A 19,314-nucleotide genomic window follows, 5' to 3' on the forward strand; every position below is an offset into this window, starting at 1 on the left:
CAAATAAATACTTGCCATTAGGAACAAGTGCTTTTCTGTGAATAGGTCTACAGACATGAGATTTGAAAAAAGGACAATGTCATTCGCTTCTTCACAATTCCTAGCAAATCTTGTGACTGTATAATTTTTCAGCAAGATACATATAGAATATGCTTATTACTTGTTGAATGCTTGATTTTATGATTGGGAAGAATAATCTCTCCAAAGATCTGTTGTAATACTACTCGAAAAAAATTGCTCCAGGGAAGGGAAAATGGCTCATTTACTTATAAAAGGGAAATTTAGACAATTCTTGATTTATAGCAGAGACTAGTTTTACTGGAAAATATTAATTTAGCAAAGAAATAAACATTGAATATTGCTAAATTTATTATATATTGATTTCAATACACACAATGAAATAAAGTAAAAATGCTTGTATACAAATTCTTATGCCAAATTTAAACATAGGAAGTCTAATCACAAAAAAAAAAAAAAAAAAAAATTGACTTTGTGGTTTGGTTGGTCCACAAATAAAAGGAAATCATTTATGAGAGGTATGGTCTCTACAAGGCAAATACTTTGCATTCATGTACAATTGCATAAACAATCATTTTCAGTAACCATCATGAAGATTCTTTCTTAAACTAAAGACAAATCCATAAAGTGAATTATCGATTAAAGTGGTTGTAAGATTTACTCCTTCAAATAGTTTTAACTGTTCCATAGGGCCATTCTATAACACTTTTCTATGTTCAATATTTCAATTTTCATTTCAATGAAAATATTTAACTCTAAAGGTTGTCCCACCCTCAAAATAGTTTAACTTCTAAGGAATATTCTCTTTTGCTTGTAGTTTTGCGTTTTCTTGCTTGTTGCCCTTTTCCAGCAAAAAGTATTTTATGGGCTTGGAGTGTTTCAGTATATTAATGAACTATACTCTCAAAAATTAGTCAAATCATGCTTATTTTACTAGAAATAAAGTGTAGTATTATGATACAAAGCAGTATCCATATTCACTTTAAGTATTAAGAAAAACAAAGGAATCAAATTACAAATTAAATATTTTGAGATACCCAATACATTTTCTAAGTTGTTTATATTAATGAGCCAAATATTGTTTGAAAGTTCTACAAGTTACAGAATTAATTCCATAATATACAGCAAACAGATAACACACTTTGTTCAAAATGTATTTGTAGGCGTTTACTCTTGTAATGCAAGCATAATTTGTGTAGTTTCCTGCAGATAAATTTAAGTCCCACAACTGAAAAGGGATTTAAACCCACAAAGTTTCAATATGATTAACAAGGTGAACTGTGGCTTTTTATGCCAGAATTGCACATAACTTTTCAGAAAGCAAGTCAATGACATATAGCTGGTTCTACTATTGTATAACATGGTACAGATCAAAACTATTGTCAACCACACTATGTTTTCCCAAAGGTACTCCTCAAATTCAGTCTTTGAGATAGCAGGTTGCACCAAGTACATAGCATAAACTAATTCAACTTTTATTATTTTTACACTGACAAAGAAATAAAAAGACCTGCATATATTAACTAAATAGTATATTTATTTTGCTTATGTTTATGCACATTTTTTTTATCTATCAGCTCATATTACTGGTCAACACTGATCCACAATCATTAACCAATTACAAAATTCTTCTGAAGAGCAAAAGCTTATTTTTTAGGTCATAGAGCTGGTACATTAACCTTTACATGCTGAAATATTCAATGTGTGGAGACTTCACAATCCAAGACCCATAACCATGTTGCTCCAAATAGGATTTCAGCAAATATTTTGTCCCTTGGTAAGATTCTGCCATAATCTAAATAAAAAACAAAACAAAACTGAGGAATTGATAAGAAATTGGTAAGAAATCCTAAGAATAACCCTTTTCAAGAAATGCATGTTATTTCTGATTTTTAACTGATATAATGGATAGCTGGAACTTTTCCTAGATCTTATACTGTGATTTTTATGGTTTTGACTGTTTTTATTCTGTTTACATTTTGTTTTAAGTTAAAGAAGAGCTGTATGTCACCTGTCACATGAATGAACGAACACATGAATGATCTGAACAGAAGTCACTACAGGTAGTCCTCAACTTACAACCTTTCTTTTAGCGACTGAAATTACAACAACATTGAAAAAAGTGACTTATTACCACACTTATGACACCATGATTACGTGATCAAAATTCTGGCACTTGGCAACTGGCATGTATTTATAAGTTACACTGTTCTGAGGTCATGTGATCATTATTTGTACTCTTCCCAGGCGTCTTTTGACAAGCAAAGACAATGGGGAAAGCCAGATTTGCTTAATGACTGTATGATTCACATAACAACTGTAGTGATTCGTTGTAACAACTGTAGCAAAAAAGGTTGCAAAATGAGGTATAACTCCCTTAACTGCTCGCTTAGCAATGGAAACTTTTGGTTCAACTGTGGTCGTAAATTGAGGACTACATGTATATGGAACAGAAACAGTAAACAGTATTGGGATTCATTGGACAGAGGATCTAAATAAATCCTAGGATTGTATACTGGTCCTATAGTTGCTAAGAATGAAGTTGAGCTTGAACGTTACTTTTTGCTTTCCACAATCTATTAATGTAGTAGTTTGGGGGAATAGGAAAAAGCCTATGCAGATCGTATAGGCAATTCCAATTTTTCTATCTCTTTACATATCCTAAATTCCTCAAGGCTACAATGAAAGAATATTCAATAATTTTTCTTCTTTTGTTACAAGTGTAAAAAAGAAACAAGGGATAGAAAGATGGGAAGAAATTCTGAAAACAGCTATTAACTTAAGTAAAAGTGGCTTGTTTTTGATAATATGATTCCTACTTATAGACTTGGCAGTAACATGAAGTCATCCTGTGAAGTTAAGACAAGAAACATGCAGATCCACTTTCCAAATCTAATATCAATTCTCCAACAAATCTCAAATAATGGCACTTTTCCTTGCTAATACTTAAATCACACCATGATTATTACTTAGCTTTGAAGCCAATAGTTCAATAGCTATAATTCTACATTAGAAATTATGACACTTTTACTAGACCACATTTATATTAGCTAATGTTACCTTTGCTTCATGGTAAGTTGTTGCTTTAAGTAAATCTTCTCTCTTTGATTCTTTAACCACTAACTTAAAGCGACTTAACATTGCAGCTTTGCAAAGACGACTTGCCATTGAAATACCACTTTTGAAGGGTGAACTAATTTTGAAAAAGATAGCAATAATAATGAGCATATTCCAAGAACAATTACCACTGGTTAAAACTGTAAACTATCATTACGTAATAAATTTGAAAAATATTTTGAAAGAAGTCCCTGTCAAAATTATTTCAATAAAATTAAGATGTCTATGATGTTTCTAAAGAACAAGTATGTTAGTTCATATTTTATTTAATGGAGTTTATTGCAACACTGACCTTTCAATGATTTTTCCATTTAATCCATCTATCACCTCCAGGGATAAGTCCCCCTGTGACCAATTCAGACTAAGAGACCTATGGTCCAGGTCAATCTGCACAGCGTATGCAGCAGTTACCAAATTAATATGAGGTCTATTCACAAGGTAGAACATGGGAAGTTTTTTACTAAGTGCATCATCTATGCGCTGTTTGATGGCTATTTCTAATCCTCTTGTACTAGAGCAGTTTGCGTCCCCTAAAAAAAATTGAGATTCATATCACAAATATTAAAAAGAAGATCAAAGAATTAACTTGGAAATTAATTCTATTGTCACTGTCACTATAAATATCAAGATGAACTTCTGTGAAATTACAGTAGACATTTACTTATGTAGAGCAGTAAAATTTAAAGCTACTGAAAACCAGATACTGACAATAAAATTTGCGTTTATTATTTCAGTCCTATTTAAAATGCATTTGCAATTAAATAGCAGATTCATATATCAGTTTAAATACATAAATCTCCTAAATCATTCATTATAAAACAAGCATCAGTTAGGCCAAGGACTGCCTATGAATACATACTGAAATCTGTATACTTAAGTTCTGAATGAGGATTTCACAGAATTTCAGCACTGCAATTTTGTATACCTTGTTTAGAAAGTCAAAACAATTCATATTTTTAATTGAAAATAAATGTAGCATTTAAACCAGTGGTGGGATTCTGCCGGTTCTAGGCGGTTCGGCCGAACCGTGTTAAATTGCTGGCTCGCCCCGCCCCTTGCCAATAAATAGTGGGGCGGGCGAGCCAGTAATTTAACAAACGGTTCAGTGTTTTTTTTGTAATTTATTGGCCTCGCAGCACACTGAATCGTTTGTTAAATTGCTGGCTCACCCCGTCCCTTGCCAAAAAATATTGAGGGCGGGGCGGGGCGAGTGAGCCAGTAATTTAACAAACGGTTCGGGGTTTTTTTGTAATTTATTGGCCTCGCAGCACACCGAACCATTTGTTAAATTGCTGGCTCACCCCGCCCCTTGCCAAAAAATAGTGGGGGCGGGGTGGGGCGAGCGAGCCAGTAATTTAACAAACGGTTTGGTGGTTTTTTTGTAATTTATTGGCCTCGCAGCACACCGAACCAATTGTTAAATTGCTGGCTTGCCCGCCCCTAGCCCTGCCCCGCCTTCCACACGCGCGGCGTCAGCCTACCCTAGCCCAGGGGTGGGCAGTTGTGGCTCTTTTACAACCTGTGGACTTCAACTCCCGCCTAGCCCATTCTGGAGAATTCTGGGAATTGAAGTCCACAAATCTTAAAGCTGCCAAGTTTGAAGACCTCTGTTTTACAGTATATATAATAAGCACCCCTGGCTATTTCCCGAGAAATGTCTTCCTTTCCTTCCTTCCTTCCCATTCCAGAAACTGAGAGGGAATTAATTTCCTGCTGGCTCTGACCAATTTAAAGCAGCCGCTTACGAGTTGGCCCCTTTTGCATCGGCAGAGTTGTTGTTGTTTTTCCCCTTTCTACACTGTCTTCCCCTTTAAGGCAGGAACGCTGTTACTAAGGCGGTTGGAGGAGCAGGCAAGCTGAATCCCTCTGGCGGCAACAATCGGGGCGGTCCTTGGGTTTTGCTGCGGCTCTCTTGGGGCGCGATGGCATTCCCTTGCCTGGTAAGGGGCAACGCTGAGGGATGCCGAAGCTATGTCGGGGTTGGCTCCACCGCAGAGGCAGGGAGAAAGTGGGGCTGGATTGATTGATCGAAGCGTGGCAGCAAATCTCTGGAGAGAGCCAGGCCCGCCGATTTGCGAGAAGCCAGAACTTGTGCTTGGGCCGCTGATTTGAGCCAAGTTAGGCTGGCTCAGCTCCACCAATCGTGAGCTGCTGCCTCGGCGCAGAAAGAGGGGGCGATCCTGAAGTTGCACCACATCAAGGTAGATCCCAATCTAGATCACGCTGTGAGTGTTGCGACTGAAGTTCCTCCAAAACTAGGGGAGATTCAGCCTTAGGAAGAGAGGAAAAGGCTCTGGGCGGAAAGCCGGGGCGGGGGTGGGCTTTGCTTTACCATCTTCTAAGGCTCTGGAGGATTTAAGAAGCTTAATTGTGCTTGCTTACCAATATCAGAATTACAGAGTTGGAAGGGACCTTTGGAGGTCTTCTAGTCCAGAGATCTCCAATCTTGGCAACTTTCTCTGCCTGAGCCTGATGCTTCCTGAGAGGCAGGGGGTCTCTCCGAATGGGACCCCCTCCCCAAAAGGTTGGCCCCAAAGCCCTAGTTCAGAAGTCTTCAAGCTTGGCAGCTTTAAGACTTGTGGACTTCAACTCCCAGAATTCTCTAGCCAGCATAGCTGGCTGAGGAATTCTGGGAGTTGAAGTCTGCCAGGCTTAAAGTTGCCAAGGTTGGAGATCTCTGGACTAGAAGATAAATGATGGCATAAATGATGACCGGTCAAAAGTGCGAGAATCTGTCAGAAATTACTTTTTTCAGCCCTCTGGGTAGTCCCTATGTGCATATGGATTACTCAGAGGGTTGAAAAAATTATTTTTGACCGGTCCTCGCACTTTTGACCAGTCCTTGAATTTACGACTGTCCTCACATTTTACCTTTTGCACCCTATCTTGTCACCGTGGTGAAGAGAAGTAGTGGTGAAATGACTGACACGGTTGTTAAGAATGCCGCAACGGACATAAATGGTCATAAGTGTGAGGACCGGTCAAAAGTGCGAGGATCTGTCAGAAATGACTTTTTTCAGCCCTCTGAGTAGTCGCTATGCACATAGCCACGCCCACCCGGTCACATGACCAGCTAGCCACACCTAGTCACATGACCAGCTAGTCACATGACCACCAAGCCACACCCCCAACTAAGCCACGCCCACAGAACCGGTTGTTAAAAAAATTGAATCCCACCACTGATTTAAACCTGTATTTTTTATCTAATAAACTTCACTCTTATAATAGAGACATGTGAAAAGGGTAAATACAATCTCGGATTAACAATGCATGACATATTACACTATCATTTTACAAAAATAAAACCAAAATGGAGAAATCATCTGTAAAAAACTAAATATACCTTGTGATTCAATCGCTTGTAGAACCACCTTTAGCAGTAATAACTTGAAGTAATTGTTTTCTGTATGACTTTCTCACATCATTGTGGGGGAATTTTAGCCCACTCTTCTTTACATTACTTCAATTCATTGAGGTTTGCGGGCATTTGTTTATTCACAAGTCTTTTGAGGTCTCACCACAACATTTCAATTGAGTTGAGGTCTGGATTTTGCCCGGGCCATTGGAATCCTTGGTTCTTTTTTCAGCCATTCTGTTATAGATATGCTGATGCACTTGACATCATTTCCTGTTACATGACCCAATGCCAGAGAGCTTTAGCTGTCGGACAGATGGCCTCATGTTTGACTTTAGAATATTTTATTATATAGAAAAGTTCATGGTTGACTCAAAAACTGTAAAATGCCCAGGTCCTGTGGCTGCAAAACAAGACATCACCCCCTCCACCAACCTGTTTGACAGTTGGTATGAGATGTTTGTGCTGATATACATTGTTTTCACCAAAAGTGACACTGTGCATTATGGTCAAACATCTCCGCTTTAGTCTCATCTGTCCAAAGGACAGTGTTCCAGAAGTTTTGTGATTTGTTTAGATGCAACTCTGTAAACCTAAGCCATGCTGTCATGTTCTTTTTTTAGAGAGAAGAGAGGCCTTCTCCTGTGACCCTTCCAAGCAAACCATACTTGTTCAGTCTTTTTCTTATTTTACTGTCATGTACTTTAACATGCTAACTGAAGCCTGTGGAGTCTTGAGCTGTAACTTTGATTTTTCTGCAATTTCTCTGAACATTCCATGGTCTGACTTTGGAGTGAATTTGCTGGGACATCCACTTTTGGGATGATTTGTAACTACCTTGAATGTTTGTCCACTTATGAGTAATCTTCCTCACTGTAAAATGATGGGATTTAAATTGGAAATGGCTTTATAACTCTTCCCAGATTGATGGGCAGCAACAACTGCTTCTCTAAAATCACTGCTGATGACTTTACTCTTTGGTGTTGTATTAACACACACTTCTATGCTGGAGATCAGCAATCTTCTAAAATCTTGATTTTTATAAAGGTAGTCACATTTGCCAATGATCAATTAATTAAGGGCAGTAGATTAGCACCACCTCGCTACTTAGCTGCTTCATACCTATGGAAGCAGTAAGAGTGTAACTAGTTTTTCCACATATGCATTTTATTTTTCTTTTGTAAAATAAATGATGACATGATGTAATATGTCATGCGTTGTTGTTCATCTGATGTTATATTTACCTACTTTTAAGATCTGCAAAGGACCAGATGATTTTTAGTTATGTGCTAACTAAAACTATAGAACTCTAAGAGGTTGTACTTTCTTTTTCACATGACTGTAATCTTTATAATATAGCACTACTGAATTAGAAATAATTTACTTACCAAGAATTATTGTGCTAACATAAATTGGCTGAATGAAGTGACTTAGTAGGGCTCCTTGAACACCCAATACTTCCCACCTTGTCAGTTTATCACTGGTAGACATGCTGCTTATTGTGGCAATTTCAGCAGGACAAAAAGCTGTGAGATAAACCTTGCCTTCAACAACCACATGAAGACACAATTCTTCATCAGCTTCAAATGCAGATACTGAGTTTGGATTGAGGTGTCTACAACAAAGGATAGAGTTCAGCCCTTATATATCCCAAACATATAGATAAGAGAAATAAAAACAATATTTTAAAGAGGATACAAAACACTGAAATAAAAGCTAGATTGAAAAGTATTTTATTGTTCTGCACTAATACTTTATCACAGTATAACAAATGAGGTGTTGGACAAGGAGTACAAAGACACAGATTCTAATCCACTCAGTCTCAGGAATTCAATGAATAGCTTTTGGACAACCTACCTCAAAGAGTAGCTTTGGGGGAACAAAAAATAGGAGACAGCACTATCTATACCACTTTGGGCTTCTAAACACAATGAAATATATAAATTAAATAAACAAAAAGCCTCAGGAATACATAATCAAGAACATGTTTATGAGGGAAATTGTGTATTTTTTTATTAATTCTGCTTTACCTTTAAAAACACTACTTACAACTTGGACTTTATCTGAGCAGATCCTTTTGGCAACTGATTCATGTAGAGAAATACTTTTATATTTGGTTTTAATGTAAGCAGGTTAGATGTTGGTTCAGTACAAAATATGGATTTGTCCATCATAGCAGGATTTTTACTGTAGTAAAGCAAAAGCTGTCTATAAAAATACCTTTAAAGAAACATTAACATTTTAGACATTAGATATCAAATCTTTAAAATCCATATTAAATTCAGTTGAATTTCTATGAACTTCAACACCATAGAATTACATAAATGTAACTGCGGCGGGGGTAGGGGGGAGGAGCATCATTATATACTTACCTAAGTAGAGAGCGCCTTGCAGTAACAACTGCATGACTATCATGCAACACTCTTCCATCAGGATGACTGCATTGGCTATAGTTAAATTCACCTGTTCCAACAGCTACCACTTCATATTTTGTAGCTATGGGAAAGAGTAATTTTTTGTGTTCAGGCTAAAAAGACAACCAACACCTAAACGGTATTATTTACGGAAAGCATGCCTACCTCTTTCAATTATGAAGGCAGCTACTGAACTGCTACAACTCTGGTACTCAGGATACTTATCCACCAAATTATCGAATGTTTCTCTGACAACTTGAGAAATTTTTCTATGTGCGAGATGCTGCCCCTCTAGTAAAATATTTTTTTAAAAAAGTAAACAAGATAGGTTTTTTTTAGCTATACTGATATAATTATTCAAGAAAAGAAAGAACATTAAAGTTTGCATTCTTCAGTGCATAAACAGGGTAACTTGAGAGTGGAAAATCATTTTCTTGAAATCTGTAGGACTCTATTTATCTTGATAATACCAAAGTAAAATTGTACTTGGAACCAATTAGAGAAAATTTAACATATTATGTAGCTAGTGATCTTTATCCCTCTATCAAAACTTAAGACATTTGAACTACAGGTGGTCCTTGCTCAATGACTCCATATTCAGGGACTGGACTTACAATGATACTGTATAGTGATAATTATGACTGCAAGATTTTGCAGTCACATGATCACTATTTGTGACTTCCTTGCATGTATTATTGCTCCATCTAGCTCCTAATGCAGATTTCTCTGCCCATAATCACCAGAGCTGTATGAGTCTCAAATCCAGGCCAGGCCAAATCCATTTTCCCTTGAACCAGAGGGTTGGAAAGGCTCCTTAAGGTCTAGATCAGGCACATCCAACCCCTGGCTCAAATGTATCCCTGCATAGCTAGTAATGCTGCCCCAAAATATAAAAAATAATGGAAGTTTTAAAAAATACTTTAATTATAATATATATATTGTATATAGCCGAAGACAATTCCTCTTTACTCAATGTGGCCTAGCCAAACAAAAGATTGGACAACCACGATCTAGACCAGGGGTGGCAAACCTGATCGCATCATGGACCGAATCATGATGCATTTTTTGCCTTTGCAAAGCTGGGGCGGGCGTGTTTATCTGCAACACAGATAAGTAGGCACTTAACAGACTGATAATTCAATGCTGTCACAGATACTGCATTACTTCATCAATAAAATGGATAAACTATTTAGATGTTCAAAAAGGTGTTTAAGAATAAAACAGCACATTCCTACCATAATGAATCTTTGTAAAATAGATATTTTCTGTTATTTGAGGTTTGGCTGCATGTATAGTTTCAGCAAAATTTCTGACAGGACCTGCAAACATAGTAGCAGTTATAAAGAGAAAACCCTTCCATACCACTAAGGTAAAATGCTATCCTTGAGCCGAGCCCCCCACCCCCCCAAATATATATATAATATATATATATATATTGGTATGAAATTTTCTGTCTCATTACTATTCCGTCCTGACTGCATTGACCCTATTCCCAGTTAATTCAGTCAAATGACTTCCTTCCAAGGTAATCGTTAACAAAACTGTGAGATAGTGGGACTGTTCTTCAATGGCAGCAGAGTAAGAGGGAAATCAGCACTTCAATATCACATGCTTAAGAGCAATTTAAGATGTGGAGAGAATAATATCATATTGGCAGAAGAGAAAACGTTACCAAGGTAGGTTTATAAAATGAGCCTGGATAGCTCAACAGACAGAGCTCTGTAATTTAACATCAGCTGTCTGCAATTAAAGTAAGATCGAATCTTGCCAGGCTCAAGGTTGACTCAGCCTTCCATCCTTTCAAAGGTAGGTGAAATGAGGACCCAGATTGTGGGGGCAATAAGCTGACTTTGTATAAATATACAAAAGTATGAAGGCTATTACTTAACGCACTGTAAGCTGCCCTGAGTCTTCGGAGAAGGGCGGCATATAAATCAAATTAAAAAAAAAAAATGTAACATTATTTAAGGCAGCAGCTTCTACATAAAGATTAAATCTAGGACTCTACAATTTGATTTCAACTTCTCTTCATCTAGACCCATATGGCAGGAAAATTGAGTGCTTTCCAGCAGATTGTTTTGAATGATTTTTATTGTTCTCATATTTTTGTTGGCTTTTGTGTGGTTTATTTTGCAGTATTGTTTTGTGTTTTTTAAAGAAATATGTACGCTATTCAGTCACATACTACATATGAGATGGGTAGCTACATAAATTTACCAAATAAATAAATGTTCTAAAGAAAATGTTATACTCCAATATTAAATCTATTCTTATTTTACATTTGATAATGTATCCCAATAATGTAGAACCTACCTACCACTCCAAGGTTAGGAAATATTATTCTATCTGCCCTTTACTCCAAAGCCCCTAGTACTAAACTTTAGATATAAAGAATACCACTAATTCAGGGTTCCCCAAACTCTGGGCCATGGACTGGCATCAGAAACTGGGCCAAGCAAACGAGTGAAGCTCCATCAGCGCATATTCGAGATGCAGGCAGATGTGAAACCATGTGTCGTTCCCCCCCCCCCGGTTGTTGGAAAAACCTCTCTCCATGGAACTGATCCCTGGTGCCCAAAAGGTTGGGGGACGCTGCACTAAACAGTTGGGGCGATATTACTTCCATCACTCAAATTCCAATTGCACACAGAGAATATCCATTTATGTTTCAAGATAAAAGCTTTACCTGGTTTTTCCAAAGCTTTTGGTTCTGCCTCTTCCAATTGCAGAAGTTCATCAAGAGCAAGTTTTGCGGCATTTGATTTTGATTCCTTTTTATTTTGGCCCAATCCAGTCTTATACTGAATGCCATCAACTACAGCACAAAAAGCAAAGTAAGTTCCCAAGAGATTTCCTTCAAAATGCAAAAAGGAAAGCAAACATTTATTTCTAGTTTTATAAAAATTAACATGTTTTCATCCAGCTTTAAGCATGTTTTACTAATATCAAACTCTAGTCTACCTCGATTTAGAAAAAATAAAAAATAAAAGTTATTCTCAAGCATGTTAGCACTTTAGTGATTTTCTGTCCTCATCCAAAATGCAATTACATTGCAATCTTCTTGTCAAGGTAACAGAATTGAAATACATGTTTAAATATTCCAAAATTGATTGGTGACAGTTGTTTCATACCACCAAATAAAACCCTCTTCCAGATAAATGGGTGAAGTAAGCATCCATTTACCAGTTCCTAGCATAATGTGTTATATCAGATTTCTACATAAGAGAATTTTAGATTTTAGCTAGGTGATAAGAAGTATCTTAACAATCTTATTTAAGTCTGGCATGCAATATCGTAGTAAACTATTAGGAACAGCAATTTAAGGGATCTGACTTCACAACTAAGCCTGTAGAACAATTAATACTTGACAGATGGCATTTAGAATAGCCATTACATATTTCTCAAATATACTATACCAGGATTTCTGAGTTTTGGGATCAAGATCTTTGATTTGCTTTCAGAGTGTTTCCTATAGCTTAATTCAGAAAATATGTTAACTAGGTCTGGTTAATTCAGGAGTGCCTCTATAGTAGTTGGGATACATTTTTATTTTCTTTTGTTGGAAATTTAAAAAATGCAGTAAGTATTTTAAGCCTTCTAGAAGCTTAAGGCACCTCTAATTTTTTCTCTATTTTTCCCCTTTCACCATTTGTTAAGACATTGGATTAGAAACTGGGAGACTATGGATTCTAGTCCTCCCTTAGGCATGGGAGTTGACTGGGTGATTTTGGACTAATCTTTATTAACTCAAACCACCTCATCAGGTTGTTGTTGTGGGGAAAAAATAGAAAGCAGGAACATTATGTTCAAGACCTTGAGTTGTACAAATAAAGGCTGGATCTAATAAATATAAATTTCATACTCTGGTTTGGCTTCGGATCTTATAGATCAGGGGTGTCAAACTTGTGTCGTCACATTGTTGTCATGTGACATATCGTGACTTTTCCCCCCTTTGCTAAAATGGAGATGGACATGGCCAGCATGTGACGCATCCAGCCCATGGGTCGCGAATTTGACACCCATTATAGATCGTATGAACCTTTGACACACCACCAGTGTGTCAAAAAAACTTTAGTTTGCTAGTTTCTTGCACCACACTGAGGAAAAACCACACGGTAACAAGCCATAGAGTCCTATATGCAGTTTATTTACAGCAAACCAGTTTCCTAGGCTTTTTCTAGGCTATTTCAACATCTAGCTATTAGGACAGTGCAGATAACTTACAATAAAAAAAATTACCTGTTGCCACGGTTTCCTTTAATTCAAGCTGTACGCGCTGCATTTGTGCAAACTGATGCAAAGCTGAGACTGGATTGATCTCCCCTCGCTTGTATTTTGCAATAAATTCCTTTGGAATTTTCTTGGGGGGAAGTGAAGTAATTGGAACTATAGGAACAGTTTTAGTATATTGATAGTCATGACCTAAAGCGCATTGGTAAAGAGCACAAAAAAACTAATGTGAATCACAACATTTACTTGATCTGAAACATAGCAATCCTTCATTGTTGTTATTTATATTTCTTCTCTTCCAAAAATTCCTCTTTAGTGTCAATTTACAAATGAGACTTTTTCTGCATTTATTCCATTTTATTCTTGATCTGCCCCTTTAAAGAACCTGTACAGGGAAGGATAGAACTTTTAACAGTTATTTTAAAAATACCATTATAAGTTTATCAAGATAAATACTGTATGAGAAAATCAGTAACTAGTAAGAAAGATTATATAATTATATATATAATAAAATGAAATGCTTGGATATTCTGAACTACAAATGCATTAATATGTATAACTGGTGCAACATCTAAGAACAATTCAAACAGTTGTGCCAAAGGTTTGTCAAGCTGTATCAACAGCTAATGTCAGATGGATAATCATATTCAAAGAACTCTGTTAATGAATATTATGTTTGCAATATGATGGAGAAGCAAGTGCTACCAAATCTAGCATACTAGCATATGTGTAGCCAAATTACTAACTGTACAGACTGAAAATATAGGTCTCACAACAGCTCTTATAACTGATAATGAATAACATGAAAGTTGCAGTGAAAATATTAAATGTAATTGTATAGTATTGTCTATCTCATACTCTGGTAAGAGACCTAAATGGGAATACTGTACAATAGTAACAAACTATATAGTTATTGTGAAACTATTCAACAATTAATATCTTGCTAATTAAAGTTTGAAGATTCTAGGAAGAGAATCATGGAAAACAGGCTTAATGCCAGGAAACTAGCAATACAGCTACCATTCCTTTTCAGATCTTTCTTTTTTTAAAATAATGATTAGCAATGTACTACAACAAATGATTTTATATCCCAAATTACAGAGCATTCAAAACCAAATTTTTTTACTCAATTTTTATTTTATTCAAAACATTAAAACACAAATTCCAAAAAGATAAAATACAAAAACAAAAAAACTAAACCAAAAAAGTTCATAAACAAGACAAAACATACATATACATAAATTATACCCCCCAGCTGAATAACTCATATATTTCAAAAATAATAACTATTCCCCCCCTTGTGAAGCAGGCAGACCAATTTCTATAATACTGTTTACCCAACCCACTTAACCTGGCATCTATCTAATATATGAAAACATTCAACAGCTGAATTAAACTTCTAAATCCTCAGTTAACAATCTTCATTCACAGAAGTGTGTACTTCATTCACAGAAAGTCCACAACGGCTTCTAGTCTACCATAAGTCATAGCAATCATTATCTCTGGTCCATCCAAGATCAAATATTCTTGAATGATTCTTAATAAGGCTTTTCCTTAAGGCATTAAATGAGATCTTTTCTAACAATTGGATTTTATTTCGCAAAGACATAAGTCTCTGTTGTGAGTATCTCTACAGATACTCACAACAGATAGTCACAACTCACAATGTTGTATAAATTTACAATCCATTGTAAAGAAACCAATTCTTTCTATTGATGTGTTTTGTATCCAATGACAAGTAACGTTCAATTTGCTTGTCCATGGAGATTCTCAGTCATCCAGGTCATGGTTATGCCAAAGGTGCTATTTTTTTCCCCAAAAATGCAACTGGATTTTATTTTTTTTTCCTTTCCACTTCTCATCCAAGTAGCTTCTTCAGTTTTCAAAGGAAAAAAACCAAGAAAGTTCAATTGACCTTTGGAAAAAAAAAGCAACTCTGGGATATTCAATCTGTTTCTACCAATTTTAGTATCCATCAAGAAAAGGAGCCTGAGTGGTGCAGCAGACTAATGCTACTGTTAAAGGTAGTATTTAGCTTCCAGCTGCCCGCAATTACTGCAAGTTCAATTCTCACCAGGCTCAAGGTTGACTCAGCCTTCCATCCTTTCTAAGGTAGGTAAAATGAGGACCCCGTTTGTGGGGGCAATAAGCAGACTTTGTATAAAATATACAATAGTATGAAAGTTATTGCTTAACGCATTGTAAGCCACCCTGAGTCTTCGGAGAAGGGCGGCATATAAATCAAAAAAAAAAAAAGAAAGAAAGAAAGAAACGTAGAGATAGGGCTTATCTGTCAAATGCTCCTAATGTATATAATTTTATTAACACTTGAGATTTTGTCCAATTCACCAGAACACAAAAAATGAAGGAAAAATAAGAAAACTGTCTTTTGAGAGATCCAAATTTTGTTTTAATTCAGCTCATCTGGCAGCACACGTTTTGCATCCTAATCAACAGGAGGAAATATCTCCCATTCTCAATAAAATTCCTACGTCTTGAACAATTGGAAATGGCTTTAATGAGACACTGCCGAATACCATGCCAAGAAAAAATTGGGAGCAGACTTAAAACTGGCCAGTGGCAAAGAATATACTGTCTTTCATATGGTTGGAGGTGTATTGCAACATCTGAGAGAGTTGCCACCAGGCTCCTAAGCCTTCAAGAGTAGTTTCTTATGAAGAAAATTTATGGTTTCCAGCCCAATGAAGTTTTTTAAAAAAGCTAAAAAATATCAAACATATACACTGCCAAATAAAAAATGTCTTGCCTCAAGAGAATTGATTTCAAAAAGAGCAGTTAAACCCATCCAATGTGAGAATTTAGTCTTGCCCATGAAATCACCCTTAAATGAAAAAGAATGACTTGGAACAAGTCTGATGGTTGCCTTAGACTCAAATGGACTGTAAAGATTTGATCCAAACGTGAAACTGGAATATCTGAATTCTGACCTCAGTAAAAAGAAAACAGTGGACAGTTTTCCACTACTATACTGTAGTTGTATGCTACAACTACATATTGCTTTGCTCACTATACCAGTGTTCTCAATCATGGTTACTTGAAGATGTGTGGACTTCAACTCCCAGCCAGTTATTTTCAATATTATTTTCAAAATTCTAGTATTTTACTCCAAATACTGTTTTCTTTTAATATTCTGTTCCAAGGCTCAAAAGTGTCAATATACTAATTTTACTATGGTCATTATTAAATGTTGGAAAGATAACTTTTTGCTAGTTATTACTTTTTGAATCAAATGCTTCTGTAGAACAATTTTGCAAAAATGTAAGGAATAAAATAATCAAGAAATACTTTAAATTCAAACTGTACTTTGATGCCTGCTGTTTGGTTTGGCTAAAAGAATGGGTGAACCTTCAGAATAAGAGGCTACTGGACTTGGAAAGTCATGAATTAAGATTTGGATGGCACGGTTACCTATGGTATGAGAAAGTTAATGTTGATTTCAACAACCGTTTTGTCAGACTTGCCATTTTGAGAGTTTGGAATAAATGTAAAACAAGGTTTTCCATGAAGCTGCCTCTTTGGGTTTCCCCACTGGAAGCTTTTTAAAGAAAAGAAATGGTGAGGCCAAACTGTTAAGACTTCTGGTAAAATAATCTTTCAATTTGGGTGACCCTACCCTCAAATCTAAGGAGGAGCTAGATTCAGAAGGTCATGTCTACCATGGGTTTACATATCTACAATTGAAAGAAAGATTTAAAGTAGACAAAAAGAATTATGGGTTTAACTTTGTCAAAAATAAATTCTATTGTGTGGTAGTGATGAACATATTATTGCTAAAGTCTATAAAATGTTATTGAATTTAAATCTGGAAAATGAACAAGTAAAGCATTGTATGATTCAGTGGGCAAGGAACTTTGAGTATAATATAACGCTTAAACAATGGGAGAATATGTGGAATAAAAGTTTAAAATTTACATTAAACTATAATTTAAAAAGGAATACTTTAAATTGTAACCAAGTTAATCTATTAAAGTAAAAGCAGCCAGGCCTCATTACACTTATACACCAGCATCTGTATTATGGTATTACCTTTTAATACCATATTAGGTATTACCTTTAAGGATGAGAATCTACCATCCAAAGATTGGGCTAGGCACATATCCATAGTTTAATCATAGTCCTAGCCTATATGCATTTACTACATTGTTTATAGAATGCTTTAAATCCTAATTCCTTAATGTTGGTAGACAACATAATAGGGAAAGCCATCATTCAAAACCAATACCTGTAATAGGGGTCACCTTAGACGCCAAGTTTGATACACTGGATGTTTCTGGGATTAAAAACATCGGTTTAGCATTCTCCGCTTGCCGAAACAAACTACTGTGAGACGAAGACGGGGCAGAAGGTTGGGGTGGCTGGGCAGGCAAGTTCTTCTTCAACATTTGAGCAAAACTAGGTACTCTAGAAACCTGAGCCCAGTCATTTGCCATCTTTTCTCACCTAAAAACCAAGTCGAAACAACAGCGCGTTATCTATCAGCAGGGCATTCCGGCGTCAATAAAGGCGGCTCTCCTTGTGCGCCAAGGAGAAGAATGGGCGGGAAGGTGGGGCAGGAGGGGAATTTGCCACCCTTAGGAAACGAAGGCGGCCACTCACTAACCCTCAACCCACCCAACGAGCTCCAACGGAAACTCCGCCTTCGAGAGAAACTACACGAAGCTGAAAAGAAAGCGCGCACCGCGCGGGACCGAACCTCCGGAGTTCTAGAATCCCACGCGGGAAAGCGCCGTCTTCGCCCGCTTTTAAGGCTGCCGGTCACGTGGTTAACACTTCTTCTCCTCCTCCTCCTCCTCCTCCTCCGCCCGACGCTTTAACGTTCTTGGGCGGCGGCTCGCTGGTTGGGAATCCTCTTGGAAACAAACGAGCGTTCCCGGCCGCTGCAAGAGCGGAGCGGCGTCTGTGGAAGGGAGGTGGGAACACGCGTCCTCCTCCTGATCAGTTGGAAAGGAAAAGACGGCTTTATCTGGCCGCCCGTTTTAAAGAGCGAGGGTTGCCGCCCGCTTTAAGGAGTTGGACGAATAGGGAGAGGGAGCTTCTGAAACGTCTTTATTCCGAGGCGGAATTAGTGGGAAAAGCTACACCTGATGGATCTAGCGCCGCTTGGCTCAGCTTGGCCGTATTACCGAGTCTGGCTGGCCCAAATGTAACCTTACAGCCTCCGCCATACATAACAATGAATATACATGTGGACATGCTATGGACATACTATACCTGGATTTCAGTAAGATATTCAGCAAAGTAGACCATAACCTACTTTTGATAAATTAGAAAGATGCGAGTAAGGGGCGTGCATAAGCGCACCAGCATGCCTATCCTCCCTGTCCTAATATTTTTCTTTTACTCGTATCCTTTTCATGTATTTCTAGTTATGTTTACACTTGTATTTGTCATAAAATACATGCTTGACTAGATAGATATATAGATAAGATAGATAAGATAGATAGATAGCACTACTAGATGGATTTGTAACTGGTTGACAAACTACTCAACGAGTAAGTCCTTAATGGTTTTACATCTACATGGAAGGAAGTAGGCAGTGGGGTACAACGAGATACTCTTGTAGGCCCAGTACTCATTATCTTCATAAACAATTTAGATGAGGGAACAGAAGGGGAATTCATCAAATTTTTAGATTACACTAAACTGGCAGGAATAGCTAACCCCCCAGATTATAGGGTGTACACCAGTGGTGAGTTTCAATTTTTTTTACTACCGGTTCTGTGGGCCTGGCATGGCTTGGTGGGCATAGCAGGGGAAGGATACTGTAAAATCTCCATTCCTTCCCCACTCCAGGGGAAGGTTACTGCAAAATCCCCATTTCCTCCCAATCAGCTTGGACTCAGGAGGCAGAGGATGGGGCGGGGCCAGTCAGAGGTGGTATTTATTGGTTCTCTGAACTATTCAAAATTTCCGCTACCGGTTCTCCAGAACTGGTTAGAACCTGCTGAAACCCACCTCTGGTGTACACACACATACATATTTGTCAATATGTATTTGGATCCTAAACCTATAATCTGGGATGTTGATTATTCCTGCCATTAATGTATGTTATTAATTTACATTGAATTTAGAAGGAATACTGCACTTCAATTTAATCTTTTTCACTGAAATCTTAAAAATGTGTGATCAAGATATTCCAAAATATATGACGGTGTATAG

General features: G+C 37.0%; 1 protein-coding gene across 5 annotated transcripts; it reads right to left on the reverse strand.

The window, feature by feature from the left end:
• Positions 1-347: 347 nt before the first annotated feature.
• On the reverse strand, positions 348-18,153 carry ADAD1 (adenosine deaminase domain containing 1). 5 transcript variants are annotated; one of them, XM_087874614.1, is made up of 12 exons: positions 17,849-18,153; positions 17,378-17,595; positions 13,144-13,326; positions 11,591-11,758; positions 10,140-10,223; positions 9,070-9,195; positions 8,863-8,986; positions 8,540-8,710; positions 7,879-8,105; positions 3,428-3,665; positions 3,079-3,211; positions 348-1,813 (listed from the first exon to the last, which is right to left on the reverse strand). In XM_087874614.1, the coding sequence occupies exons 2-12, from the start codon at positions 17,583-17,585 to the stop codon at positions 1,700-1,702; spliced, it is 1,776 nt and encodes a 591-aa protein (XP_087730740.1). In that variant the 5' UTR covers positions 17,586-17,595; positions 17,849-18,153; the 3' UTR covers positions 348-1,699. The 5 variants fall into 5 exon arrangements, with proteins under 5 accessions (XP_087730740.1, XP_087730741.1, XP_034257369.1 ...); XM_087874615.1 differs by having other exon boundaries at positions 11,591-11,719; positions 17,849-17,967; XM_034401478.2 differs by having other exon boundaries at positions 17,767-17,945.
• Positions 18,154-19,314: the final 1,161 nt, after the last annotated feature.

This window comes from Pantherophis guttatus, chromosome 8 (assembly GCF_059756535.1).
Source record: "Pantherophis guttatus breed Tessera chromosome 8, ASM5975653v1, whole genome shotgun sequence".
Taxonomy (NCBI): Eukaryota; Metazoa; Chordata; class Lepidosauria; order Squamata; family Colubridae; genus Pantherophis; species Pantherophis guttatus.